This window comes from Hemiscyllium ocellatum, chromosome 38 (assembly GCF_020745735.1).
Source record: "Hemiscyllium ocellatum isolate sHemOce1 chromosome 38, sHemOce1.pat.X.cur, whole genome shotgun sequence".
Classification (NCBI taxonomy): domain Eukaryota; kingdom Metazoa; phylum Chordata; class Chondrichthyes; order Orectolobiformes; family Hemiscylliidae; genus Hemiscyllium; species Hemiscyllium ocellatum.
The window spans coordinates 32,440,478-32,468,154 of record NC_083438.1 but is presented as its reverse complement, the minus strand read 5'-3'; the positions used below and the strand labels follow the sequence as shown (position 1 = coordinate 32,468,154).

The 27,677-nt window shown below is 48.5% G+C and overlaps 2 protein-coding genes across 5 annotated transcripts; one reads left to right on the top strand and one right to left on the bottom strand.

Moving 5' to 3' along the window:
* Window positions 1–12,381, bottom strand: LOC132833868 (CD276 antigen homolog). The gene is made up of 7 exons (XM_060852506.1): window positions 11,240–12,381; window positions 10,674–10,746; window positions 4,876–5,220; window positions 4,697–4,735; window positions 3,682–4,019; window positions 2,701–2,809; window positions 1–990 (listed from the first exon to the last, which is right to left on the bottom strand). The coding sequence occupies exons 1-5, from the start codon at window positions 11,321–11,323 to the stop codon at window positions 3,685–3,687; spliced, it is 876 nt and encodes a 291-aa protein (XP_060708489.1). The 5' UTR covers window positions 11,324–12,381; the 3' UTR covers window positions 1–990; window positions 2,701–2,809; window positions 3,682–3,684.
* On the top strand, window positions 12,295–27,677 carry LOC132833869 (CD276 antigen homolog). 4 transcript variants are annotated; one of them, XM_060852507.1, is made up of 6 exons: window positions 12,295–12,527; window positions 13,969–14,041; window positions 19,234–19,578; window positions 21,238–21,276; window positions 25,520–25,622; window positions 26,994–27,676. In XM_060852507.1, exons 1-6 carry the CDS (start codon window positions 12,426–12,428, stop codon window positions 27,112–27,114), a joined length of 783 nt encoding a protein of 260 aa, XP_060708490.1. In that variant the 5' UTR covers window positions 12,295–12,425; the 3' UTR covers window positions 27,115–27,676. The 4 variants fall into 4 exon arrangements, with proteins under 4 accessions (XP_060708490.1, XP_060708493.1, XP_060708492.1 ...); XM_060852508.1 differs by lacking the exon at window positions 12,295–12,527 and adding an exon at window positions 13,146–13,479 and having other exon boundaries at window positions 26,994–27,677; XM_060852510.1 differs by lacking the exon at window positions 19,234–19,578 and having other exon boundaries at window positions 26,994–27,675.

The following is a 27,677-nucleotide window of genomic DNA, read 5'->3' as shown; positions in this document are numbered from 1 at the left end:
ATCTTCATTTTGGTGCCATGCCACGTTTCAGCTCGGGACAGATTGTGAACCGCGGTGTCAGAGTTAAATGTCCTTCACTGTTGAGTGTTGAGGAATTCGGCCGGCCAGACAGGAGCATTTTAGGAATGTTTGGTTTTCCTCTCATTCAGGTGGAGTCTGACGTGACCCCTTACTGTTTATTTTCCAGTCCAGCCCGAAAGGATGGGTCTGAGCAAAGATTGGGTCTGGGGGACATTTAACTCTTTCACTGCTGTTCACAATCTGTCAAAGCCGAAAAGAGTCACGGCACCGAAACAAAACGAGGGGGAGCCCTGAACTAGAGGGGCATAGGTTTAGGGTGAGAGGAGAAAGATATAAAAGAAACCTAAGGGGTAACGTTTTCCCACAGAGGGTGGTACGTGTTATGGAATGAGCTACCAGAGGAAGTGGTGGAGGCTGGTACAATTACAGCATTTAAAAGGTACCTGGATGGGTATATGAATAGGAAGGGTTTAGAGGGATATGGGCCAAGTGCTGGCAAATGGGACTAGATGAGGTTGGGATATTTGATCGGCATGGACAAGTTGGACTGAAGGGTCTGTTTCCATGCTGTCCATCGTTTTGATTCTAATTGTACAGATAAAATACAGTTCAGAGTCATAAAGTGATAATATGTCCATTGGCAGTTTCTCTCCTGAGATTGTGCTTCTTAGAAGGGTTTGTGCAAAGTGGGAAGTGACTGTTGATCCCAATCCTGAGCTCAGACTTTCCACCAGGAATCACTTGATTCCCCCCCAACACTGGGCTGACTCCCCCCTCCCTGAGCCAGGCTCAGTGCAGTGGAAACTCAGTCAGTGCTGGGCAGCCCCGTTCCCCAGAAGGTTTTGTTCTCCAGCCGCTCCATCCTGATGCTCAGGTGCTGTTGGTACAAGGCTCCGTGCTTCACCTGAACAGGTCACCTCTCTCAAAGGGACACCATTCGATACTGCCATGTTGTATAGATCTTGTTTCCTATGGAGAGAGAAACCAGCAGAGTACACGTTAGAAGAATCCAACAGTTTGGACACGTGTGTAAAAGGATCTGTTCAGGAGCATTAAATGACCCATGAAATGACCCTCAACATCCTGGGGACCAATGGCAGCTGGAAAATGGGTGACAGGAGCTGCACGGTGATGGAGCACAGAGTGTAGAGGAGAGGAGGCTTATAGGGGAGGCAATGGGCAAGAGCTGGGCACTGCACAGGAGCTGTGCTGACTGACAGAGGGAGGGCCAGAGGGGAGAGTGAGAGAACCCTGCAATAGTTCCTCCTCCCACAGTGAGGGCTGTGTGTGGGGAAAGGTGGGGAGTACAGAGATGTGGATATTGAGGGAAACAAGGAAATCCAAGATGGTCTTCCCAGTGACTGAACTCTCCAATACCCAGGATGAGGGATTGACAGTGTGGTTCGAAAAGTGCAAGAGAGTGAACAACAACTTGCATTTCGATAGCACCTTGCACATTGTGCAGTATGGTAAAAGAAAAGAAAGAAAGAGGCATTGGAGAGACAGAGGGAGACGAGGGAGAGAAACACAGACACAAAGAGGTTTAGGTGAGGATTTGCAGAGCTTCAGAGCCAGGCAGCTGAAGGCACAGCCACCAATGGGGCAGCAATGGAAATATCAGGGAGACAGGAGCACAGAGATCTGAGGGCTGTACAGCTGAAGGTGGTTACACATAGGGAGGGCTGAGGTCACAGAGGGGTTGGAAAAAGGATAGGAATGTTCAAATCTGTCCATCTCAGTCTGAAACAGATTTAATGATGGAACATCCACACCCACATGGAGTATAAACGTGAACAGCATATCCCTGTTTGCAGCCTCTGTATCCTCCTCACAGCTTACTTTCCCACTGAGCTTTGTATCAGCAGCAAACTGGGACAATCCCACTCTATCCCCCCATCTCAGTCACTGTTATAGATTGAGAGTCACTGAGGTCCCAGCACTGATCCTTGCAGCACCAGTTACATCCTGACAACTGACAATGACCCATTCGTGGGTGGCACGGTGGCACAGTGGTTAGCACTGCTGCCTCACAGCGCCTGAGACCCGGGTTCAATTCCCGATTCAGGCGACTGACTGTGTGGAGTTTGCACGTTCTCCCCGTGTCTGCGTGGGTTTCCTCCGGGTGCTCCGGTTTCCTCCGAGTCCGAAGATGTGCGGGTCAGGTGAATTGGCCATGCTAAATTGCACGTAGTGTTAGGTAAGGGGTAAATGTAGGGGTATGGATGGGTTGCGCTTCGGCGGGTCGGTGTGGACTTGTTGGGCCGAAGGGCCTGTTTCCACACTGTAAGTAATCTAATCTAATTTGTTCCTGTTCTGTTCCTGTTCATTAACCAATCCTCAATCCATGCTATATCACCCCCCAATCCCCTGAGCCCTCATCTTGTACAACAACCTATTGTGTGGCACCTTCTCAAATACCTCCTGAAATTCCCAATATATGCCCCATCCTCTGGTTCTCCAGTGGGATAATTTTTGCTCCTTGCCATTCCCCGGGGACTGTTCAGCAGCGAGAGGATGACAAGCTGGAAGTGACTGGATGATGCTGCTCAATGACAGGCTGGATTGAAGCATCCTCACAGCTCAGGGAATGGACAGGGACAGAGCTCAGCAACATTTCACACAATGTTATACAAAGATCAAAGGGTTACCATGGAAATCGTGCAACATTCCAGAACTCACCATCTTTGTCGCTTTTGGATGATATAAAGCACAATTCCAGCAACACCAACAATCCCAGCAGTAATCCCGATTCCCAATCCAACTCTTGCTCCAGTGGAGAGTCCAGGACCTAGAGACAGAGTGAAGCCATTAACAGACTGGGACACACAAACAAAACTAACAGCAGGGACCTTCAGCACCTAGTGATTCAGAACCAGCCCCAGTACAAACAGATCCCTGGGTAATTCTAGTCCTGGAGGGATGTGGGAGGTTAGATCCCAATAATCACACAGACACCGGACCACCTCACAGCTCCTTACACACACACACACACACACACACACTGATACATGCTTTCCAATAGTGAGAACTATACACTGACCAGCATCAGTTTCCCTTCAATTAAACCACTGACGAAATTGTTTTATTTTACGGTTATTTTCCTGTAGAGAAGCCTACAGCATTGAGAGGAAAGTGCTTGAGATGAATTTCAATATGCTTTACAACTGGGTCAATATTATACTACACTGCTTTCAATCCAGGGTCACTCCCTCTGGAGTGTATCTCTCTCTGTGCCCTCACCTCTGGTGGGCCTGTCCTTCCAGTGGGACAGGACATACCCAGGGATGGTGATCGGGGAGTCTGGGATGTTGTGTTATTTCTGTCAGTGTGACTATGTCCCACAGTGTCCCAAGTTGGACCCCAGTCCCCAGATGTTAGTGAGGGGGACTTTGCAGGGTCAGCTGGGCTGGCTGTGACATTGCTGTGTCCTGATTCGATGCCTGGCTCACAGCCAGTGGTCCATTCAGTTTTATTGTGGATTTTCCTGTCTAGGGGTTTGGTACAAACTAATCGATGTGCTCAGACAATTAAAGAGGGCAGTTAAATGTCAACCAGGGTAATGTGGGACTGGAGTCACAGGTCAACATAACTCACCACTGGATTTTTGTCTCTGTAAAATCAGAGACTTAACAGAGAGTACCTGAAACAGAAATATCTCACCTCTCACAGAGAGATGGACTGGAACAACTCCATCACGATGAAAGTGCTCCTCCATCTTGCTGTAAATCTGATACTGATACTCGTCCTGGTCTGTCTCCCTGAGGTCAGAGATCCGAACTGACCAGTTGCCTTGTTCCAGTTGATCTTTGAACAGGTTCGCTCGGTTTCTGGGTCTTGTTGGGTCAAATCATCATTCCCATCGACAAACACGGATAAAATTTCCTCCTTCTCTCTGCTCCAGATTACCCATAAATCAGAGACTGGGACATTCCCTTTGTAGGTACAGGGCAGCACAACCTGCTCCCCAAGGAACCCAGAAACTGGGACAGGCGAGTCACCTGGATAAGATTGAAACTTTTTACCCACAGATAGACCCTCCCTGCTGGTACATTACATCTCAAGCTTCACATGGTTACACTGCGATGCTGGATTTACAAGAAGCTCTGATCAGTAACTCACTGCTTTCATTTCTATGGGAAGATTAAGGCTCAAGACCACATTATTTCTAATAAAGATTCCCTCCACAGTGTGCAGACTCTAATCTTTCTTTAAACTGGAAACTGCACAGAGCCACATGGAAGCAAGTAAATCTCAACAAGATGAGAAAATTCCCTTTCTCCCAGGAACTGGGTGGAAGACCAGTCGATATGGCTTCACTGACTTCAACCAGCATCATTCCCAATCCCATCAGTTTCCCAAGAGGAGGGTTACATTCACATTGTACCGAGAGTCTCCACACAGAATTCCAGAAACACTAATGATAGTAGGAAGTAGGAAACCCAGGTATTCTGTATCTGAGGGACAGGAAGGGGTATCTCAGAAACAGAAATAACAATCCCAGGAAGATTAAGGACCACTTCCAGGGAACAGTGACCCACACCACTAACTCTCACTGAGTCATTCTTTGGTAAAATATCACACAAGATTTCAAGCCTTCCAAGGTTCCTCCCTGTCTATCCAGCATGATCCAATGTCAGAGCTGAAAGCACATGCAGTAGTTTAGAAACAGATTTACCTGGTACAGGTGTGTTCGGTCCAGGTGTAGGAGCTCGCTCTAAAGAAAACATCGTGTGGTTAGTATGGTGTGTGAAACAAACTACAGAAAAATTCAAAGTCCAGTTTCCCAACATGACCACTATACCATTATCTCAGGAAATCAAACTCAGAGCAAAATAACCAAACGAAAACACTCACCTGTGACAGAGAGATGGACTGAAACAACTTCCAGCCATCGAAAGCGATCTCCCATCCTGCTGTAAATCTGACACTGATATTCGGCCTGGTCTGTCTCCCTGAGGTCAGAGATCAGAACTGACCAGTTGCCTTGTTCCAGTTGATCTTTGAACAGTTTTGTTCGGCTTTTGAACTGTGGGTCTTGTTGTCTGAAATCATCACTCCCATTGACAAACTTGTGTACGATTTCACTCCTGGACGTCCCCCAAATAATCTGTAAATCAGAGACTGGGACACTCCCTTTGTAGGTACAGGGCAGCACAACCTGCTCCCCAAGGAACCCAGAAACTCGGACAGGCGAGTCACCTGGAAAAGATGGAAAGTATTTATCCACAGATAGGACCTCCCTGCTGGTACATTACATCCCAAGCTTCACATGGTTACACTGCGATGCTGGATTTACAAGAAGCTCTGATCAGTAACTCACTGCTTTCATTTCTGGGGGAAGGTTAAAGCTCAGACATTGAGGGTCTTCAACTAAAAGCAGCTTGTGCTGGATATTTGTCAGCACTGAGCAGCTGGACAGTACTGAGTTACATAGAACATAGAACAGTACGGCACAGAACAGGCCCTTCAGCCCATGTTGTTGTGCCGACCATTGATCCTCATGTAAGGTAAACCTAATGTACGAACCCTCACATTTCTGTGACCATATGCATGTCCAGCAGTCTCTTAAATATCCCCAATGACCTCGCTTCCACAACTGCTGCTGGCAACGCATTCCATGCTCCCACAACTCTCTGTGTAAAGAATCCGCCTCTGACATCCCCGCTACACTTTCCGCCAAAAAGCTTAAAACTATGACCCCTCGTGTTAACAATTTCTGCCCTGGAAATAGTCTCTGGCTATCGACTCTATCTATGCCTCTCATTATCTTGTACACCTCAATTAGGTCCCCTCTTCTCCTCCTTTTCTCCAATGAAAAAAGTCCGAGTTCAGTCAACCTCTCTTCATAAGATAAGCCCTCCAATCCAGGTAGCATCCTGGTAAACCTCCTCTGAACCCTCTCCAAAGCATCCACATCTTTCCTATAATATGGCTACCAGGACTGGACACAGTATTCCAAGTGCGGTCTAACCAAAGTTTTACAGAGCTACAACAAGATCTCACGACTCTGAAACTCCATCCCCCTGTTAATGAAAGCCAAAACACCATATGCTTTCTTAACAACCCTGTCCATTTGGGTGGCCACTTTAAGGGATCTGTGTACCTGCACACCAAGATCCTGCTGTTCCTCCACACTGCCAAGAATCCAGTCTTCAATCCTGTACTCAACTTTCAAGTTGGACTTTCCAAAATGCATCACTTCATATTTATCCAGGTTAAACTCCATCTGCCACCTCTCAGCCCATCTCTGCATCCTGTCAATGTCCCGCTGCAGCCTACAACAGTCCTCTATACTGTCAACGACACCTTCAAACTTTGTGTCATCTGCAAACTTGCTAACCCATCTTTCAATCTCCTCATCCAAGTCATTAATAAAAATTACAAATAGTAGAGGCCCAAGAACAGAGCCCTGTGGAACACCACTCATCACTGACTTCCAGGCAGAATACTTTCCTTTCACTACCACTCGCTGTCTTCTGTCGACCAGCCAGTTCTGTATCCAGACAGCTATCTTCCCCTGAATCCCATTCCCCCTGACCTTCTGAATGAACCTACCATGGGGAACCTTATCAAATGCCTTGCTGAAGTCCACATACACCACATCCACCGCTCGACCCTCATCAACTTGTCTAGTAACATCCTCAAAGGACTCAATAAGATTTGTGAGGTATGACCTGCCCCTCACAAAGCTGTGCTGACTGCATTTAATCAAGTCATGCTCTTCCAGATGGTCATAAATCCTATCCCTCCGAATCCTTTCTAACACCTTACAGACAATAGATGTGAGACTGACTAGTCTGTAATTGCCGGGGATTTCCCTACTTCCTTTCTTGAAATAGGGAGATTTGCCTCCCTCCAGTCCTCAGGTACGACTCCGATGCAGAGCGAGGATGAAAAGATCTTCGCAAGCGGCGAAGCAATCACATTTCTCACTGTCCAAAGCAGCCGAGGACAAATCTGACGACTTGTCAATCTTAATGTTTGTCAAAATTTTCAGCACATCAGCTTCCTCAATCTCTGCCTTCCAACATGCTTACCTGCTCCTCAATGGTATAATTCACTACAAGGTCCTTTTCTTTAGTAAAGACAGAAGGAAAAAACTAATTTAGGGCCTCCCCTACTTCCTCAGTCTCTATACAATAAGTTCCCGATTGCTATCCCTGATCGGCCCTACTCTTTCTTTGATTATTCCTCACATACGTGCAAAATGCCTTTGGATTCTCCCTCATCCTTCCTGCCAAGCCTTTTTCGTGCCCCCTCCTGGCTCTCCTCAGACCATTTTTGAGCTTCTTCCTCGCCTGCCTGTAATCCTCTCGAGAGCAAGACCCTTACTTCCTCCACCTTACGTAAGCTGCCTTCTGTCTTTTGACGAGAAGCTCCTCCACTCTCATCATCCAAGATTCCTTTATCTTACCCCTTCTTGCCTGTCTCCTTCTCCATAGCTATGTTTCCCATTTGGGCACACACTGGGAAGATACAGCTGGATACTGGACTCAGACACTTACAGCACAGGAGGCCATTTGGCCCATCGTGTTTACAATACTTAACAATGATCTGACGATAACTACTCCAGTTCCAGCTCTCTGCCTATTGTCCAGGACACTATGGCAACACAACTGAATATCTGAACACAGCTTAAATACAACAGGAGTTTCTGACTCAGTCACACTCTCAGTCATAAAGTTCCAGACTCTCACCAGCCTCTGTGTGAAAGAAATTCTCTCACTCTCCTCTTCACCTTCTGCCTCATACCTTAAATCTGCAGCCCCTACTGATTGACTGCTCTATTCATGGAGGAAGTACCTTCCTGACCACATGATGTATGTCCCTCAATCTTATCCACCCCCATCAAGTCCCTTCTCAACATTCACTTCTCCAAGGAACACAATGGAAACTAAAAGCTGGTGTTGCAGGGGGTAACATATTACCATGGATTGAAAATTGGCTTATGAGCAGGAAGCAAAAAGTAGGAATAAATGGGTCATTTCGCAGGTTGGCAGGATGTTATGAGGACTGTGCCACAGGATTCAGTGTTGGGGCCTCAACTCTTTATAATTTCTATGAAAGAATCCAAAGTTTAGAACCTAAATTAGCTGACGATGCAAAGATAGGTCAGAAAGTGATTTGAGTGGAAAATACAAGGAATATACAATGGCATCTTAGATACAGAGTACTCGGTACAATCTTTACTTACAGAATAGAAAAATTAAGACAAAACTTTACATTACATCTGTAAGCAGTGTGGCCACAGGTCAGAAACGCAAGACGCAAAGTGAAAAAGACAAACAGAATAGTCTCTGTCCAAAGACTCTCCACAACAGAATGGCACAGGGGACCTCCATGTGGTCTCCACTGGCTACTGCCACGCACTACACTGGCCTGCTGGTCACTGGCATCCCAGCTTCGGATGCCTGGGCCAGGTGTCCAAGGCCAGGAGAAGGGAGGAGAAAGAAAGGAGGCAGAGTGGGCATCAGGTCTACTCCACCACCATCTTACTTCGCACTCTTGTGGGTAAAACTAGGACCAAGGGTCTGACATGAAGATGGTGGCATTGGAGTAATGTCATTGAATCAGCAATCCATAAACACAGGTTAGCATTCTGGGGTTGTAGGTTCAAATCCAACTATGGCAGATGACGAAATTTTGTCCAATATTAAAATCTGGAATGACATTTAAGAGTCTTTAAGGCAGAGGCAGATAGATTCTTGATGACCAAGAGGATGAAAGTTTTTCAGGATGTGCAGGAAGGTGGAGTTGAAGTTAAATTCAGGTCAGGCACAGTCAAATGGCCTTCCCTTATTGGTATGTAATTCCAGTCTGATCAATTTTTTTCTCATAGCACACACCCTCCGAACCAGACACAATCTTTCAAGAAAAATCACTGACTTGGGGTTGGGACGGAGAACACTGACCTGAGGGTAAAAAAGGAGAGCGATGTGTGTGAAAGGGGGTTCCTGAGAATGTGGAAATGGCTTTCGGACAGGTTGAGGGGGACAGTGACAGGCAAGAACAGCACAGGGATGAGGCAGCAGCTGATGGTGTGAAAGGGGCCAAGGCAATATGGATCCTCAACTCCCTCCACCACTAACCTCCCCCGATCCAGTACAGCTTGGTCCAGCCTTATCCCAGGACCCAAAGCCCAATAATGAGTCCTGATAACCTCACTCCCCTTACACAGTGACAATTCCCAGTTCTACTTGATTTCAGCTTTGGCAAGAAATCAGACCCCAATACTCAGGAACCCATCAAACTTCCACTGGATCCCAGTTACCAATCCCAGTAGAGTGTTGCTCAGTGTCCAGATGCCAATATTCCCATCCTAGGGGTTAATCTAAAGACATCAAGTGCCTTCCTTTCAGCTCTCTCTCATAATCACGTGGTAAAATGTGAACCTACTGTGTCCACTCCCTAGGTGGGTCCACTTTTGGGCCGGGGGGTGAGAGGAGGAGGTGGTATATCTCATTACTTATCAGATAAGAATGTTTAGCATGGGCTGTGCAATACTGAGATTCTCTGTACAAATTAAACTTACTCTTATAATTCAGAATGTGAAACCTGTGTTGATTCATCGTTCATTAGTGTGGCTAGGAAAGTTAAGCTTCTATTGTTAGTGAGTGAGCTTGGTTGCATCCAGCAAGTCTGAACAACCATTACATGATCAAAAACACTCTACATCCCAATCTTGATACCCTAATCCCTCTACTCCTGGACAATTCCCAGTTCTATTCAATTCCAGAACTGATCCCAGTGCTCAGGACCCATCCCAGTCCCATGAATTATAGTCCCCCATCCTGTCGGGCAGCACGGTGGCACAGTGGTTAGCACTGCTGCCTCACAGTGCCAGAGACCCGGGTTCATTTCCCGCCTCAGGCCACCGTCTGTGTGGAGTTCGCACATTCTCCCAGTGGGTTTCCTCCGGATGCTCCAGTTTCCTTCCACAAACACAAAAATGTGCAGGTTAGTGAATTGGCCATGCTAAATGGCCAGTAGTGTTAGGTAAAGGGGTAAATTTAGGGGTATGGGTCTGGGTGAGTTGCTCTTCAGAGGATTGATGAGGACTTGTTTCCACACTGTAAGTAATCTTATCAGTGTCACTGAGTGTTGCTCAGGGTTCAGATGCCACTATTCACATCCCGGGGGTTAATCTGAAGACATTAAATGCCTCCCTTACAGCTCTCTCCCACACAATCATGGTGTCTAATTGTGATTTAGTGGTGCTGGTGTTGGACTGGGGTGTACAAAGTTAAAACTCAGACAATGCCAGGTTATAGTCAAACAGGCAGTACTAGCTTTCAGAGTGCTGCTCCTTCATCATGTGGTTGTGGAGCATCAGATCATAAGACACGGAATTTGTAGCAAATGTTTACAGTATGATGCAGCTGAAATTATACATTGAAAAAGACCTGGATTGTTTGTTAAGTGTCTCACCTTTTAGAATGATCATGTTGGTTTCAGTTTTTTCATATGTATATCCCAGAGCTTTTTTTTCTAACAGTTATATTAATGGTGTTTAATTGTGAACCTACTGTGTCCCACTCCCTCAGTGGGTCCACTTGCAGCCCACACAGCACCTTAAAGCAAGAGGAATTCCTGATTCCCCCCACCCCCAGCCTTTGATCCTGCTGAAATGTTCCAGCACTCACAGCACTGACCTGAAACAGCAGCAACAACATTTAGCAGCAGCAGCAGCAGCAGCGGGGGGAGTAGTTTCTGTGAGCTGTGTCCCTGCAACAAGAAAACACAGTGAGTCCCTTTCCAACAGATTCCCTTCCTGATCAGGTTGATGATCCCGCTCCGCCCTGTCCCCGGGTGATGCCTGACAGATACAGCCCATGAGAAGGGCTGGGACATGGGGACTCGGAGTGAGAGGGAGGGCGGGGACAGACAACGCCGTCAGTAAAATAACTGTTTTCTTGCTGTTTGCCAAATTAATCTTTAGAGATCGTTCTGCATCACTTTACAACCGCCGCAGTCTCGGTCTAACCCTCTTTTCAATGTTTCAATTCAACCTCCCCCTCCCTCAGTTCACTCACAGATCACTTTATAAACTTCTGAGAAGTTCCAGCCCTTTCTGTCTGTCTCTGAGATTGTCAGCATTTCCTTTTAATAAAGAGGTGAGTGCTGGGGGGGTGATGAGGGAGAGAGAGTTTCCCCCCAGATCCCCCTCCCTCCCTCCCTCCCTCCGTGTCCCCGGGTGGGAGACACTGACAGTAAGTACCTGCAGCTCCTTTCCCGGGACCGGGACTGCGATCAGGATCAGAGGCAGACACTGACAGGAGACCGAGAGGCTGCTGAGAAACATTTGGTAAAACTCGGTGTTGGAGGGAGAGCAGGTTGTGTCTCAGTCAGAAACAGGAAATAGTGAGGTCTGCAGATGCTGGAGATCAGAGCTGAAAAGGTGTTGCTGGAAAAGCGCAGCAGGACAGGCAGCATCCAAGGAACAGGAAATTCGACGTTTCGGGCCAGAGCCCTTCATCAGGAATGAGGAGAGTTTGCCAAGCAGGCTAAGATAAAAGGTAGGGAGGAGGGACTTGGGGGAGGGTGCGATGGAGGTGGGATAGGTGGAAGGAGGTCAAGGTGAGGGTGATAGGCCGAAGTGGGGGTGGGGGCGGAGAGGTCAGGAAGAAGATTGCAGGTTAGGAGGGCGGTGCTGAGTTGGAGGGAATCGACTGAGACAAGTTGGGGGGAGGGGAAATGAGGAAACTGGAGAAATCTGAGTTCATCCCTTGTGGTTGGAGGGTTCCCAGGCGGAAGATGAGGCGCTCTTCCTCCAACCGTTCCGTTGTTATGTTCTGCCGGTGGAGGAGTCCAAGGACCTGCATGTCCTTGGTGGAGTGGGAGGGAGAGTTAAAGTGTTGAGCCACGGGGTGGTTGGGTCGGTTGGTCCGGGCGGCCTGGAGGTGTTCTCTGAAACGTTCCGCAAGTAAGCGGCCTGTCTCCCCAATATAGAGGAGGCCACATCAGGTGCAGCGGATGCATGTGGCGGATATGGAAGGATCCCTTGGGGCCTTGGAGGGAAGTGAGGGAGGAGGTGTGGGCGCAAGTTTTGCATTTCCTGCGGTTGCAGGGGAAGGTGCCGGGAGTGGAGGTTGGGTTGGTGGGGGGTGTGGACCTGACGAGGGAGTCACGGAGGGAGTGGTCTTTTCAGAACGCTGATAGGGGAGGGGAGGGAAATATGTCCTTGGTGGTGGGGTCCGTTTGGAGGTGGCGGAAATGACGGCGGATGATATGCTGTATAGGGAGGTTCCCAGTCACGTGTCACATGTCACGTGTCTGGGCGGGGCCTGTTTCCTTCCTGATGAAGGGATTGGCTGCTCCTTGGACCCTGCCTGACCTGCTGTGCTCTTCCAGCAACACTGATCCAGAACCTGGAAAACCTGGGTCAAAGGGAATGGAGTAAAGTAATGATCCGAGTGAGGATTCCCGGGAAACTGTGTGTCCAGATCCGGAGTGGAGAGAGAGGGAAGGGAAAGGGAATGACCCCCACCCCCCGTCTTGGTCAGACAGTGAGTAATGGGAGTTTTGGGGGTGATCAGGAGGCGCTGCGCGGTCTCTGCAGGGTCAGCTCCGGGCTGTATCTGACTGAGACACACCCTGCTCTCCCTCCAACACGGAGTTAGACCAAATGTAAAGCGGAGCAATTGGACACTACCCCCCCCCCCCCCACACACTGTATCAGAGGGAGGAGGCGGGCTCTGGGCTCTCCCATTCTCATAGCGAGGGGGGGGAGGGAAGGAGTGAGCGATCCGGGTGCAGCCTCTGTCGGGAAAAGCCGGGTCCAAGCTGCTTTTCCCCTGAAGGGATTGCAGTGAGACAGTGATCCGAGTGGGGACTGCCGGAAAACTGTGGGTCCAGAACCGGGAGAGCAGAGAGGAAAAAGGGGCATGAACTGGTGCACCCCTGTCTCCCCACAATGTGGGTCAGTCTGCAAGTTTGTTACTTGTTGTCAGGAATGAGAGAAATGACTCCGGGCTGTTTCTGAGAAAATCAGGCAAAGAAACAAGGTAGGGAGGAGGGACTTGGGGGAGTGGTCTTTGCGGAACGCTGATAGGGGAGGGGAGGGGAGGGGAATATATCCCTGGGTGGTGGGGTCCGTTTGGAGGTGGCGGAAATGAGGGCGGATGGTACGCTGTATAGGGAGGTTGGTGTTGGTGGTTGGTATCCCTATACAGAGTATCATCCACCCTCATTTCCGCCACCTCCAAACGGACCCCACCACCCAGGGATGTATTTCCCTCCCCTCCCCTATCCCCTGACCTGCTGCGCTTTTCCAGCAACACCTTTTCAGCTCTGACTCCAGCATCTGCAGACCTCACTGTTTCCTGTATCAGACTGAGACACAACCTGCTCTCCCCCAACACGGAGTTTTACCAAATGTTTCTCAGCAGCTTCTCGGTCTCCTGTCAGTGTCTGCCTCTGATCCTGATCGCAGTCCCAGTCCCGGGAAAGGAGCTGCAGGTACTTACTGTCAGTGTCTCCCACCCGGGGACACGGAGGGAGGGAGGGAGGGGGATCTGGGGGGAAACTCTCTCTCCCTCATCACCCCCCCAGCACTCACCTCTTTATTAAAAGGAAATGCTGACAATCTCAGAGACAGACAGAAAGGGCTGGAACTTCTCAGAAGTTTATAAAGTGATCTGTGAGTGAACTGAGGGAGGGGGAGGTTGAATTGAAACATTGAAAAGAGGGTTAGACCGAGACTGCGGCGGTTGTAAAGTGATGCAGAACGATCTCTAAAGATTAATTTGGCAAACAGCAAGAAAACAGTCATTTTACTGACGGCGTTGTCTGTCCCCGCCCTCCCTCTCACTCCGAGTCCCCATGTCCCAGCCCTTCTCATGGGCTGTATCTGTCAGGCATCACCCGGGGACAGGGCGGAGCGGGATCATCAACCTGATCAGGAAGGGAATCTGTTGGAAAGGGACTCACTGTGTTTTCTTGTTGCAGGGACACAGCTCACAGAAACTACTCGCCCCGCTGCTGCTGCTGCTGCTGCTAAATGTTGTTGCTGCTGTTTCAGGTCAGTGCTGTGAGTGCTGGAACATTTCAGCAGGATCAAAGGCTGGGGGTGGGGGGAATCAGGAATTCCTCTTGCTTTAAGGTGCTGTGTGGGCTACAAGTGGACCCACTGAGGGAGTGGGACACAATAGGTTCACATTACACACCGTGATCATGAGAGAGAGCTGAAAGGAAGGCACTTAATCATTTTTTGTCCTTTTGGCTAAGATCAAGTCTAGGATCTGTTCTGATCAGAGTGGGAGCTGAGTTGTGAGTCATCAGAGCTATTGGGATCATTGCTGGATGGTGATTGGGTGTTGGAGGATCATTGGTTGAGCTGAGCAGCTCTTGGTGGATCTTCATGCTGGCTTTTTTTTTATTTGAAAAATATGTTATTCATAAAAATATTTTGATCAGTACAATTGGTCATGCCATACATACATAAGCATTCCGTTTCTTTGCAAACAGCAATTGAGTAATCATTCATATATAGAACATAGAACATTACAGCGCAGTACAGGCCCTTCGGCCCTCGATGTTGTGCCACCCTGTCATACTAATCTGAAGCCCATCCCACCTGCACTATTCCATGTACGTCCTTATGACTGTCCAATGACAACTTAAACACACTTAAACTTGGCGAATCTACTACTGTTGCAGGCAAAGCATTCCATACCCTTACTACTCTCTGAGTAAAGAAACTACCTCTGACATCTGTCTTATACTATGGGTGGCATGTTGGCACAGTGGTTAGCACTGCTGCTTCACAGCTCCAGAGACCCGGGTTCAATTCCCGCATCCGGCGACTGACAGTGTGGAGTTTGCACATTCTCCCCGTGTCTGTGCGGGTTTGCTCCAGTTTCCTCCCACAATCCAAAAATGTGCAGGTTAGGTGAATTGGGTGGGTACGCTTCGGTGGGTCGGTGTGGACTTGTTGGGCCAAAGGGCCTGTTTCCACACTGTAAGCAATCTAATCTATACCGATCTCCCCTCACTTTAAAGTTGTTTCCCCTTGTGTTTGCCATCCCCATACTTGGAAAAAGGCTCTCCCTATCTAACCCTCTGATAATCTTGTATGTCTCTATTAAGTCACCTCTCAACCTTCTTCTCTCTAACGAGAACAGCCTCAAGGCCCTTAGCCTTTCCTGTAAGACATTGCTTCCACACCAGGCAACATCCTAGAAAATCTCCTCTGCACCCTTTCCAAAGCTTCCACATCCTTCTCAATGTGCTGACCAGAACTGTAAACAATATCCAAATGCGGCCGTACAAGAGCTTTGTACAGCTGCAGCATAACCTCCTGGTTCCGGAACTCAATCCCTCTATTAATAAAGTCCAAAACACTGTATGCCTTCTCAACAACCCTGTCAATCTGGGTGGCAACTTTCAGGGATCTGTGTACATGGACTATGAGATCTCTCTCCTCATCTGCACTCCCAATAATCTTACCATTTAGCCCAGTACTTTGCATTCCGATTACTCCGTCTGAAGTGTATCACCTCACACTTGTCCACATTTAACTCCCTTTATGTTTACCATCCATATATTTAGCTGAGGCCTCAGCGGAGCCCACTTACTGAGTGGGCCCCCTGTTCTTAGGCAGGCAGATGTTACACGGTGGTCTTTCCCCACTGCACCTTGGCGGCAACTGCCCCAAACGTCAGCGCATCCCTCAACACGTATTCCTGGACCCAGGAATGTGCCAATCTGCAACACTCAGTCGGGGCCAGCTCCTTCAGCTGGAAGATCAACAGGTTTTGGGCAGCCCAGAGAGTGTCCTTCACCGAGTTGATGATCCTCCAGGCACAGTTGATATTTGTCTCGCTGTGCGCCCTTCGGACCCGGTCCATCCTTGATCGCCATACAAAATGGAAGATGGCCTGGGTGACTGTGACGCACAGGTTCTGGGAATAGACTAGACCTGTGCCACATATAACATCTTCATGCCGGCTTCGGCCTAGCACCAATTCAGGGAAAAGCCAACCCAGAGCAATGGCCTCAGCAGCTACCCACAGCCCAGGTCATGGAGTCCGGAACACAGTCAGGGTGACTGTGAAGACGGTGGAACAACATACCCCGGTTAATTGGATCTTTTCCATGAAGAGGATTTTACTGGATTACTATGAGGTCCAGGTAGTCATACGTATATGAGAAATGTTCTCTCCAAAATGGGCTTTGGGGAGGGAATCTGTAATTGGATCTGACTGCTCTACACCAACATTGTCAGTGCAGTCTCAATCAATGGGTAGGAATCAGATAGCTTCCCAGTCAGATCTGGAGTCAGACAGGGCTGCCCTCTCTCTCCTGCCTTGTGTGTGTGCTGCCTAGAGCCATTTGCCGAATCCATCAGGAAGGATGCGAGCCTGAGAGGGGTGACTATTCCTGGCAGTGGGGGTCTGCAGGTTGGAAGGTGTGCCAGGTCTTGGGGGGAGCGTTTCAAGAAAGTGAGGCAGAAACTGGGCAGATAGAAGCTACGGTGACTCTCTGTCTTGGGTAGAAACCTGCTCATCAGGTGTGAGGCGCTGTTATATGTGGCACAGGTCTGGCCTATTCCCAGAACCTGTGCCGTCGCAGTCACCTGGGCCATCTTCCGTGACGCAGGACTCCGTGCTCTACGGTCTGCTTCCCAGGACGCACACCGAGACAAACATCAACTGCGCCTGGGGGATCATCTCCTCTATGAAAGATGCCCTTTGGTCTGTCCGAAATCTGTTGATCTTCCAGCTGAAGGCGATGACCCCAACTGAGTGTTGCGGACTGGCACATTCCAAGGTCCAGGACAACACGTTGAGGGAAGTTTGGGTCAGCTGCCGCCAAGGCACGGTGGGGAAAGACCATCGTGTAATGTCTGCCTGCCTAAGAAGAACAGGGTGGCCACGCAGTAAGTGGGCTCCGCTGGAGCCTCAGCTAAATATATGGGTGGTATATAGGGTCTGTATATAGGAATGATTAATTCTGATCTCTGTATGTAAAGAAATGCAAGGTGTGCCTGTGACTGGCACCACCAATTATACAGATCATCAAAATATTTTATGAATAAAAGTATATTTTTGAAATTTAAAAAACAATCCTCTGACGGCAGGATTTCCCCAGTGGTGGATGTTTCAATGTGACCTTTAGGAGTGTGAAGCAATGTGAGCATCTTCTGAAGGTATTTGAGGAGAAAGAAGGTGTGGCTCTGTTCTCCATCCTGTCAGTGGTGTCATTGTGTGTTCTCCCTGCACAGAGGAGCTGGGCTGTTCCAATCCATATGTACAACCCCCATGGCCCAGCAGTAGATGTTGTCACCTTCCTGGGAAGGTACATGTAGCTTGAAGGAGACAGCACTGATGTTGTGGATGCCTTCGGAACCTGGACCAGTAGGCGGCTGGTGAATGTGAGCCTGAGGGTGGATGCCAGTGGGAACATTCTCCACCCGCCCTCCAGTTTCGCGATTGGAAGGAGCAGAGGTGACCTGACATATACAGGGCAGCTTAGAGTGTGCTGAACCTGCAGGAGGGTGGGACTTATGGCAGCGGACTGTAAGGTGACGGTCACATGTACAAGGTCGGCCCATTATAGGATGGGGGTGGGGGTGCCACACCCCCATCCAGGAAGGGAACCGAGACAAGAGGCTCCCAGAAAGGACAGGCTGGAGTGGAACAGACAGCAGCCAGCATGGAGGCACAGCAACCGACCCCACCTCCAGCTGGACAGAGGGAGACGGTGGAGGAGGAGGAGACCAAGGAGGTGGGGGAGTGGATACCGGTGAAACACAACAGGAAAAGGAAATCCCACCACACCCCACAGCCTCACAGTAACGGGGAAACAGACAGCTACATGAGGATGACACCAGCAGCTCTTCTGGTGAAGATTAGGGGTGGGGGGGTGGGGAAGGAAGGATGGTCATCATCAGAAAAAGAGGCGGAGCACCACGGGGGAAAGGAGAAGAGTTCCCCAACCCGGAATCAATGGGCCCCACCCTCCCGAGGGGATTGGTAAAGCCCAGCCCCACTCGGTGAGAACCAGGGAGTACCCACTGGCCCACAGCTCCAGGTAACTGGGAGCCGCGATCCTCCGACAGTCCCTCTGTCAGACTCAGAACTGGACTCTGCTGACCTTGTTCTCACCAGAGCGGGAAAATGGCCGCAGTGAGGAAGGGGACGGCTACCTCAGCCCTGCGGGGGTCCAACAGCTCACCCACAAGGGGGTGCAGACAGTCCCCCCAGTGACTGGACCATTGGTGAATGGCCATTGCTAAGCTCATAAACTTTAAAATGGGTGTTAAAATTGCGTGCGTTGTGTTAAATCTTCCGTGTGGTGTGTCTCCACGTTGTCTTTCCTACAGCTTGGGGCAGCTGCTGCCAAGGTGCAGCGGGGAAAGACCACCGTGTAAGGTCGTTCTGCTGGAGAATAACAGGGGTTCAGGCAGTAACTGGACCTCGCTGACACCTCAGCTAAATGCCAAGAGGTTGACTGTAAATATAGAGAATGTGAAAATCAAAGACTTGATTTGTTCTGTGTGTAAAGAAAGTAATAGATCTGAGTGGGTTCACTAACTGTACATGTACCTCAGATTTCTCTCTATGAAGAATGCAATGAAAGGAAGGCACTCAATGTCTTCAGGTTAACCCCTGGGATGTGAACAGAGGCAGCTGGACACTGAACTACACTCAGTGACAGTGGGAGGGGAGAGTGAGCCCTGAGCACTGGGATCAGGAATCTGGGAATCTCCTGGGATCAAATGGAGGTGGGAATTGTCTCAGATCATGGGAGTGGGGATGAAGCTCTGGATCTTTGGATTCTGAGTGTGTGGGGGAGGAGGGTAAGGTCCCCACAGCCTGTCCCAAACTCTCTGCACAACCTGGGGTGCCCTCCCCCACCCCTCCCCTTTCTGTCATTATCCTTTCAGGTTTTCTGGCTGCTCAGTTCCACCTCCCACAGTGCACCTTCCCTCCCAATCCCTCCCCAGTCTCCCAGTGGGTGTCCGAATGGGAACCATGTGATTCAAAGTGCTGTCCAGATGCTCAGTGCTGACAAATATCCAGCACAAGCTGCTTTTAGTTGAAGACCCTCAATGTCTGAGCTTTAACCTTCCCCCAGAAATGAAAGCAGTGAGTTACTGATCAGAGCTTCTTGTAAATCCAGCATCGCAGTGTAACCATGTGAAGCTTGGGATGTAATGTACCAGCAGGGAGGGTCTATCTGTGGGTAAATACTTTCAATCTTTTCCAGGTGACTCGCCTGTCCCAGTTTCTGGGTTCCTTGGGGAGCAGGTTGTGCTGCCCTGTACCTACAAAGGGAATGTCCCAGTCTCTGATTTACTGGTAATCTGGAGGACAGAGAAGGAGGAAATTTTATACGAGTTTGTCGATGGGAATGATGATTTGGCCCAACAAGACCCACGGTTCAGAAACCGAGCGAACCTGTTCAAAGGTCAACTGGAACAAGGGAACTGGTCAGTTCTGATCTCTGACCTCAGGGAGACAGACCAGGATGTGTATCAGTGTTGGATTCAAAAGAGAGTTGGTGTGCTTTTTTATTCAGAGCAGTCTGATTCTGTTGATCTCTCTGTAAAAGGTGAGAGCGATCTCCTTCAGATGTTCAGTATTTAATCTGTGATTTTCTGTCTGTGTTTGTGCAGGGGTTATATGCCATTCTGAGACAATCTAAGTATTGTATTTGAATTATAATCTGGGAATATAAATTCAGCCGCAATAAAAGAGACCATGAAGCTAAATAAAAATCAAAAGAACTGCAGATGCCGTAAATCAGAAACAAAAACAGAAATTACTGGAAAAGCTCAGTAGGTATGGCAGCATCTGTGGAGAGAAATCAGAGTTAATGTTTTGGGTTGAGTGATCCATCCTCAGAACTGCTGACCATGAAACTGTTGGATTGTTGTAAAACCCCAACTGGTTCCCTCATGTCCCTTTAGGGAAGGAAACCTGCTGTCCTTACCCGGTCTGGTCTCTATGTGACTCCAGTCCCACACTAACCTGGGGGACATTTACCTGAGTTGACAATGATTTTCAATCTCTCCATGATGAAGAGGAACAAGATTAAACCTGAACAGACCCACTGGCTGTGACCCAGGGATTGAACCAGGCAACAACAAAGACACACCCAGCCCAGTTGACTCTGCAAAGACCCAGTCACTAACATCTGGGCTCTGTATGTTGGGCTGTGTGACAGAGCCATCCTGACAGAATCCCCTGTCTACCCCAGACTGCACTATCACCATCCCGGGCTGTATCCGATCACCCCAGGGGGATACAGTCAGGAGGGAGAGGGGATTGGGCTCCTCAACATTGACTTTGAGCCCCATTAAGTCTCTCAGCCTCGGGTCAAACATGGGCCTGGAAACCTCCTGCTGATTCTCACCTACTGCCCTCCCTCAGCTGATCAATGGGTACCCCACAATGTTCACCCCCACTTGGGGGAAGCACTGAGGGTCACACAGACACAGAATCTACTGAGTGGGTCCTCCCTGTCCATCCCCAAGGGTCACTCAGTAATAAACCCCACTGAGCGAGCTGACTGAGCCCTGAAGGATGGAGCTACCAAACTGGGTGATGCAAGGGGTTAACAGTGTGAGAACCTGCACTTCCTCCCCAGAAACATGGTCCTTCTGTCTCCAGAGGTTGGGCTGCAGGAGGTGGGACCCACAGCCCCTCCCAAGCAGCCTTTCCAAGACCCAGTGCACTGACCTTAAAAGTGTATCCCAGTCGGCCCAGGATCCTGTGAGGATTCTCTCCACAGGGGGATATAAGCTGCTGGGAATGATCCTGCTCAGGGTCACTCTGGAAAACTTCCATTCTACCCTTCCCAGTTAATGCAATCCTGTTGGAATTTTCACTCCCGATCCTGTTGCTGATACCAAAAGTGAAAATGCTGGAAAATCTCAGCAGGTCTGGCAGCTTCTGTAAGGAGAGAAAAGTGCTGACGTTTCGAGTCTAACTGACCCTTTGTCAAAACTTTGATACAGGGACAATTAGACACGAAACATCAGCTCTTTTCTCTCCTTACAGATGCTGCTAGACTTGCTGAGATGTTCCAGCATTTTCTCTTTTGGTTTCAGATTCCAGCATCTGCAGGAATTTGCTTTTATCTGTTCCTGATCCGTCTGACCTGAGCCTCATTCCTCCCTGGGTGTATTTCCCTAAAGCCCGATAGAGCCTCTGAACATTTCTGTAGTTTGTTTCACACACCGTACTAACCACACGATGTTTCCTTCAGAGCGAGCTCCTACACCTGGACCGAATACACATGTATCAGGTAAATCTGTTTCTAAACTACTGCGTGTGTTCTCAGCTCTTACACTGGATCATGCTGGATCGACAGGGAGGAACCTTGGAAAGTTTGAAATGCTGTGTGATATTTTACCAAAGACTGACTCAGTGAGAGTCACAGAATTATAGAACGGGACAGCATGGAAAGAGACCCTTCACTCCACATCATCCATGCTATCCAGATACCCTAAATTAACCAAGTCCCATTTACTAGCATTTGACCCATACCCCTCTATATATTCTTTCTATTCATATACCTTTCTATTCTCATTCAGTCCATGCATCACCCTCTCTGTGAAAAAGGTCCTTTTTAAAATCCTACCCCTCTCACCCTAAACCTATGCCCTCTAATTTTGGACTCCCCTACCCTGGGGAAAAGACCTTGGCTGTTCACTCTATCCATGCCCCTCATGATTTGATAAACCTCTAAAAGGTCATCCCTCAAACCTCTGACACTACAGGGAAAACAGCCCCAGCCTATTCCGCCTTTCCCTCGAGCTCAAACCCTCCAAATGCCTTTCAAATGCTGTCATTGTACCAACCTCCGCCACGTCCTCTAACAGCTCATTTTATACATGCACTACCCTCTGTGTGAAAAAGTTGCCCCTTATGTCAGTTTTCAATCTTATCTCTCTCACCCAAAACCTATGCTGTCTAGTTCTGAACTCTCCCATCCCAGCGAAAATACTTTGTTTATTTACCCTCTCCATGCTCCTCATGATTGTATAAATCTCTTTCAGGTCACCCCCTCAGACTCCACTCCAGGGAAAACAGCCAATTCAGTCTCTCCTACAGCTCAAATCCTCCAATCCTGGCGACATCCTTGTAAATCTTTTCTGAACCCTTTCAAGTTTCACTACATCCTTCTGATAGAAGGGAGACCAAAATTGCACACAATGTTCCAAAAGTGGCCTTAACAATGCCCTGTACAGCCGCAACATGGCCTCCCAACTCCTGTACTCAATACTGACCAGTAAAGGAAAGCATACCAAAGGCCTACTTCACTATCGTATCTACCTGTGACTCTACTTTCAAGGAACTCTGAACCTGCATTCCAAGGTCTCTTTGTTCAGCATCACCTGCCCAAGACATGACCGTTCAGTGTATGAGCCTTGCTCTGATTTACCTTACCAAAATGTAGCACCTCACATTTATCTAAATTAAACTCCATCTGCTGCTACTCAGCCCATTGACCCATCTGATCAAGATCCCGTTGTACTCTGTGATAACCTTCACTGTCCACTACGCGGCATGGTGGCTCAGTGGTTAGCAATTTTGCCTTGCAGTACCAGGGATCTGGGTTCAATTCCAACCTCAGGCAATTGTCTGTGTGGAGTTTGCACATTCTCGCTGCGTCTGTGTGGGTTTGCTCTGGGTGCTCCAGTCTCCTCCCACAGTCTGAAGATGTGTAGGTTCGGGTGAATTGGCTGTGCTAAATTGCCCATAGTGTTCAGGGTTGTGAGGCATGTGACTTAGGGGAAATATAGGGTTGGGGAATGGGTCTGGGTGGGATACTGTTTGGAGGGTCGGTGAGGACTTGTTGGGCCAATGGCCTGTTTCCACATTAGGGATTCTATGATCCAATTTTGGTGTCAGCTGCAAACCTACTAACTGTACCTCCTCTGCTCACATTTAAACAGTTAAATAAGTGATGAAAAAGAGTTGTCCCAGCACTGATCCTTGTGGCATACCATTGATCACAGGCCTCCAGTCTGAAAAGCAACCCTCCACCACCAGCCTCTGCCTTCTACCCTCGAGCCAGTTCTGTATCCAAATGGCTAGTTCTCCCTGTATTCCATGCGGTCTAACCTCGCTAACCAGTCTCCCATGAGGAACCTTGTCAAACTCCTTACTGATGTCCACATAGATCACGTCCACCGCTCTGCCCTCATCAACCCTCTTTGTTACTTCTTCAAAAACTCAATCAAGTTCACGAGACATGATTTCTGAAACACAAAGCCAGCCTGACTTCCCTGAATCAGTCCTTGCCTTTCCAAATACATGTAATGCTGTCCCTCAGGATTCCCTCCAACAACTTGCCCACCATTAATGTCAGACTCACTGGTCTATAGTTGCCCGGCTTTTCCTTTCCACCTTTCTTAAGTGGTGACATCACGTTAGTCTTCTGGCATCTCACCTGTGACATCGATGGAACAAATATCTCAGCAAGGGGCCCAGCAATCACTTCCCTAGCTTCCCACAGAGTTCTAGGGTACACCTGATCAGGTCCTGGGGATTTATCCACCTTTCTGTGTTTTAAGGCATCCAGCACCACCTTCTCTGTAATATGGACACTTTTCAAGATGTCACCATCTATTTCACCCAGTTCTCAATCTTCCAGATCCTTCTCCACAGTAAACATTGATGCCAAATAGTTATTTAGTATCTCCCCCATCTCCTGCAGTTCCACACAAAAGCTGCCTTACTAATCTTTGGGGTGTCCTATTCTCTCCCTCGTTACCCTTTTGTCCTCAATGAATTTAGAGAATCGCTTTAGGTTCTCCTTAGCCCTATTGGCCAAAGCTATCTCATGTCCCCTTTTTGCCCACCTGACTTCCCTCTGAAGTATGCTCCGACTGCCTTTATACACTTCCCAGGATTAACTCAATTTCTGCTGTCTATCCCCTGCCATATGTTTCTTTCTTTTTTTGACCCAACCCTCAATTTCTCCAAGTCATTCAGCTTTCCCTACACCTACCAGCCTTGCCCTTCATCCTGACAGGGACATAGTGTTTCTTGACCCTCGCTGTCTCATTCTTTGAAAGCTTCCCATTTTCCAGCCAACCCTATATCTGAGAATATCCACCCCCAGTGAACTTGTGAAAGATCTTGCCCAATACCATCTTCCAATTCAGGACTTCAATGCTTCTTGTAAATCCAGCATCGCAGTGTAACCATGTGAAGCTTGGGATGTAATGTACCAGCAGGGAGGGTCTATCTGTGGGTAAATACTTTCAATCTTTTCCAGGTGACTCGCCTGTCCCAGTTTCTGGGTTCCTTGGGGAGCAGGTTGTGTTGCCCTGTACCTACAAAGGGAATGTCCCAGTCTCTGATTTACTGGTAATCTGGGGGACACCCAAGAGTGAAATGGTACACACTTTTGTGAATGGGAGCGATGATTTAAGAGAACAAGACCCACGTGTCAGAAACAGAACAAACCTGTTCAAAGCTCATCAGGAGCAAGGCAACTGGTCAGTTCTGATCTCTGACCTCATGGAGACAGACCAGGACGAGTATCAGTGTCAGATTTCTGACAGGACGGGTCTACACTTTCATCAACGTGTTCATCTCTCTGTAACAGATAAGAGGTTTCTGTTTCAGGGATTCTGTATTGGATCTCTGATTTTTTGGGGGATGGGAGTGCCGGGGATATGTTACTAGACGTGTAATCCAGAAATCTGGATTAATAACAGAGAGAGAGAGAGAGTGAGAGATCAAATCCTACTGTGGTACTTTCAGAACTTAAATTCACATTGTTCAATATATGTGACTCCAGTTCCACACAAAGTGGGGAGGGGGGAGAGATTTAACTGCCCTCTTTAATTGACCACATCAATCAGTTTATACCACACCCATAGACAGGAAAATCCACAATAAAACTGAATGGACCACTGGCTGTGAGCCAGGCATCGAATCAGGACACAGCAATGTCACAGCCAGCCCAGCTGACCCTGCAAAGTCCCCCTCACTAACATCTGGGGACTGGGGTCCAACTTGGGACACTGTGGGACATAGTCACACTGACAGAAATAACACAACATCCCAGACTCCCCGATCACCATCCCTGGGTATGTCCTGTCCCACTGAAAGGACAGGCCCACCAGAGGTGAGGGCACAGAGAGATATAATCTGGAGGTCGTGACCCTGGATTGAGGGCAGTGTGAAACACTTTACTTTCCTTGTAAAATTAACAATAATTTCAGTTGCTGTTCAGTTTAATTGAAGGGAAACTGCTGCTGGTCAGTCCCAGTTCTCGCTGTTGGAAAGTATGAATCAATCACATTGTGGGGCTGTGTGTGTGTGTGTGAGTGTTTTGTGTGCAAGGAGCTGTGGGGTGGTCTGGTGTGTGAGAGCTTATTGGGATCTAACCTCCCACATCCCTCCAGGACTAGAATTACCCAGGGATCTGTTTGTACTGGGGCTGGTTCTGAAACACTAGGTGCTGAAGGTCTCTGCTGTTAGTTTTGTTTGTGTGTCCCAGTCTGTTAATGGCTTCACTCTGTCTCTAGGTCCTGGAGTCACAACTAGAGCAAGAGTTGGATTGGGAATCGGGATTGCTGCTGTTTTTGTTGTTGGAATTGTGGGTTACATTGTCCTAAAGCGACAAAGAAGGTGAGTTCTGGAATGTTGCACCGTTTCCATGGTAACCCTTTGATCTTTGTATAACATTGTGTGAAATGTTGCTGAGCTCTGTCCCTGTCCATTCCCTGAGCTGTGAGGATGCTTCAATCCAGCCTGTCATTGAGCAGCATCATCCAGTCACTTCCAGCTTGTCATCCTCTCGCTGCTGAACAGTCCCCGTGGATTGGAAAGGAGCAAATATTTTCCCACTGGAGAATCAGAGGATGGGGCATATATTGGGAATTTCAGGAGGTATTTGAGAAGGTGCCACACAATAGGTTGTTGTACAAGATGAGGGGCCCAGGGGATTGGGGGGTGATTTGGCATGGATTGAGGATTGGTTAATGGACAGGAACAGAGCAGGAACAAATGGGTCATTGTCAGTTGTCAGGATGTAACTGGTGCTGCAAGGATCAGTGCTGGGACCTCAGTGACTCACAATCTATATCAGTGACTGAGATGGGGGGATAGGGTGGGATTGTCCCAGTTTGCTGCTGATACAAAGCTCAGTGGGAAAGTAAGCTGTGAGGGGGATACAGAGGCTGCAAACAGGGATATGCTGGTTCACGTTTATACTCCATGTGGGTGTGGATGTTCCATCGTTAAATCTGTTTCAGACTGAGATGGACAGATTTGAACATTCCCATCCTTTTTCCAATCCCTCCATATCCTCCGCCCTCCCTATGTGTAACCACCTTCAGCTGTACAGCCCTCAGATCTCTGTGCTCCTGTATCCCTGATATTTCCATTGCTGCCCCATTGGTGGCTGTGCCTTCAGCTGCCTGGCTCTGAAGCTCTGCAAATCCTCACCTAAACCTCTTTGTCTGAGTTTCTCTCCCTCGTCTCCCTCTGTCTCTCCACTGCCACTCTCTTGTCTTTTCCTATACTCCACAATGTGCAAGGTGCTATCGAAATGCAAGTTGTTACTCATTATTCTGCACTTTCCGAACAACACAGCCCATCCCTTATCCTGGGACTGAAGTGTTCAGTCACTCGGAAGCCCATCTCGATTTCCTTGTTTCCCTCAATATCCACATCTCTGTGCTCCCCGCCTTTCCCCACACACAGCCCTCACTGTGGGAGGAGGAACTATTGCAGGGTTCTCTCACTCTCTCCTCTGGCCCTCCCTCTGTCAGTCAACACAGCTCCTGTGGAGTGCCCAGCTCTTGTCCATTGCCTCCTTTCCTCTACACTCTGTGCTCCATCACCGTGCAGCTCCTGTCACCCATTTTCCAGCTGCCATTGGTCCCCAGGATGTTGAGGGTGATTTAATGGGTCTGTGCTCCTGAATAGCTCCCCGACACACATGTCCAAAATAGTGGATTCTTTTAACCTGTTCCCTGCTGTTTTCTCTCTCCATAGGAAACAGAACCTACACAAGATGGCAGCATTGAATGGTGACCCTTTGAGAGAGGTGACCATGCATCAGGATGGAGCGGCTGGAGAACAAAACCTTCTGGGGAACGGGGCTGCCCAGCACTGACTGAGTTTCCACCGCACTGAGCCTGGCTCAGGGAGGGGGGGAATTAGCCCAATGTTGGGGGGGATCAATTGATTCCTGGTGGAAAGTCTGAGCTCAGGATTGGGATCAACAGTCACCTTCTACTTTGTACAAATCATTCTGAGCAGCACAATCTCAGGAAAACACCCCATGGGGGTGTTATCCCTATACTCAAAAAAATGGACCAAGTGTTTCATCCGCTGCGTTATATTTCAGCATTACTGTTACAGTCTGTGTCCAAACCCTGTCTCCGGGGTTCAGCTGCGTAACCCTAACTCTAACCCCCAATGCTAATCCTGTGAAATATTTAAGCACTTCTAAAGGTAGTAGTTCCAAATGAGCCTGTTGGACTATAATCTGATGTTGTGTCATTTTTAACTTTATTTCCTGCTGTGTTATAATGTAATGATCTTGTGCTGATATGTCCTGTATGTTTATATCTGACTTTTGTGTATGAAACAAGATTGTAAATATTTTATATGCAGATATTTCTGTATTTTTATCCTGGATATTTCTTACTTTTCTACCTCTGCTTTTTGCTCTGA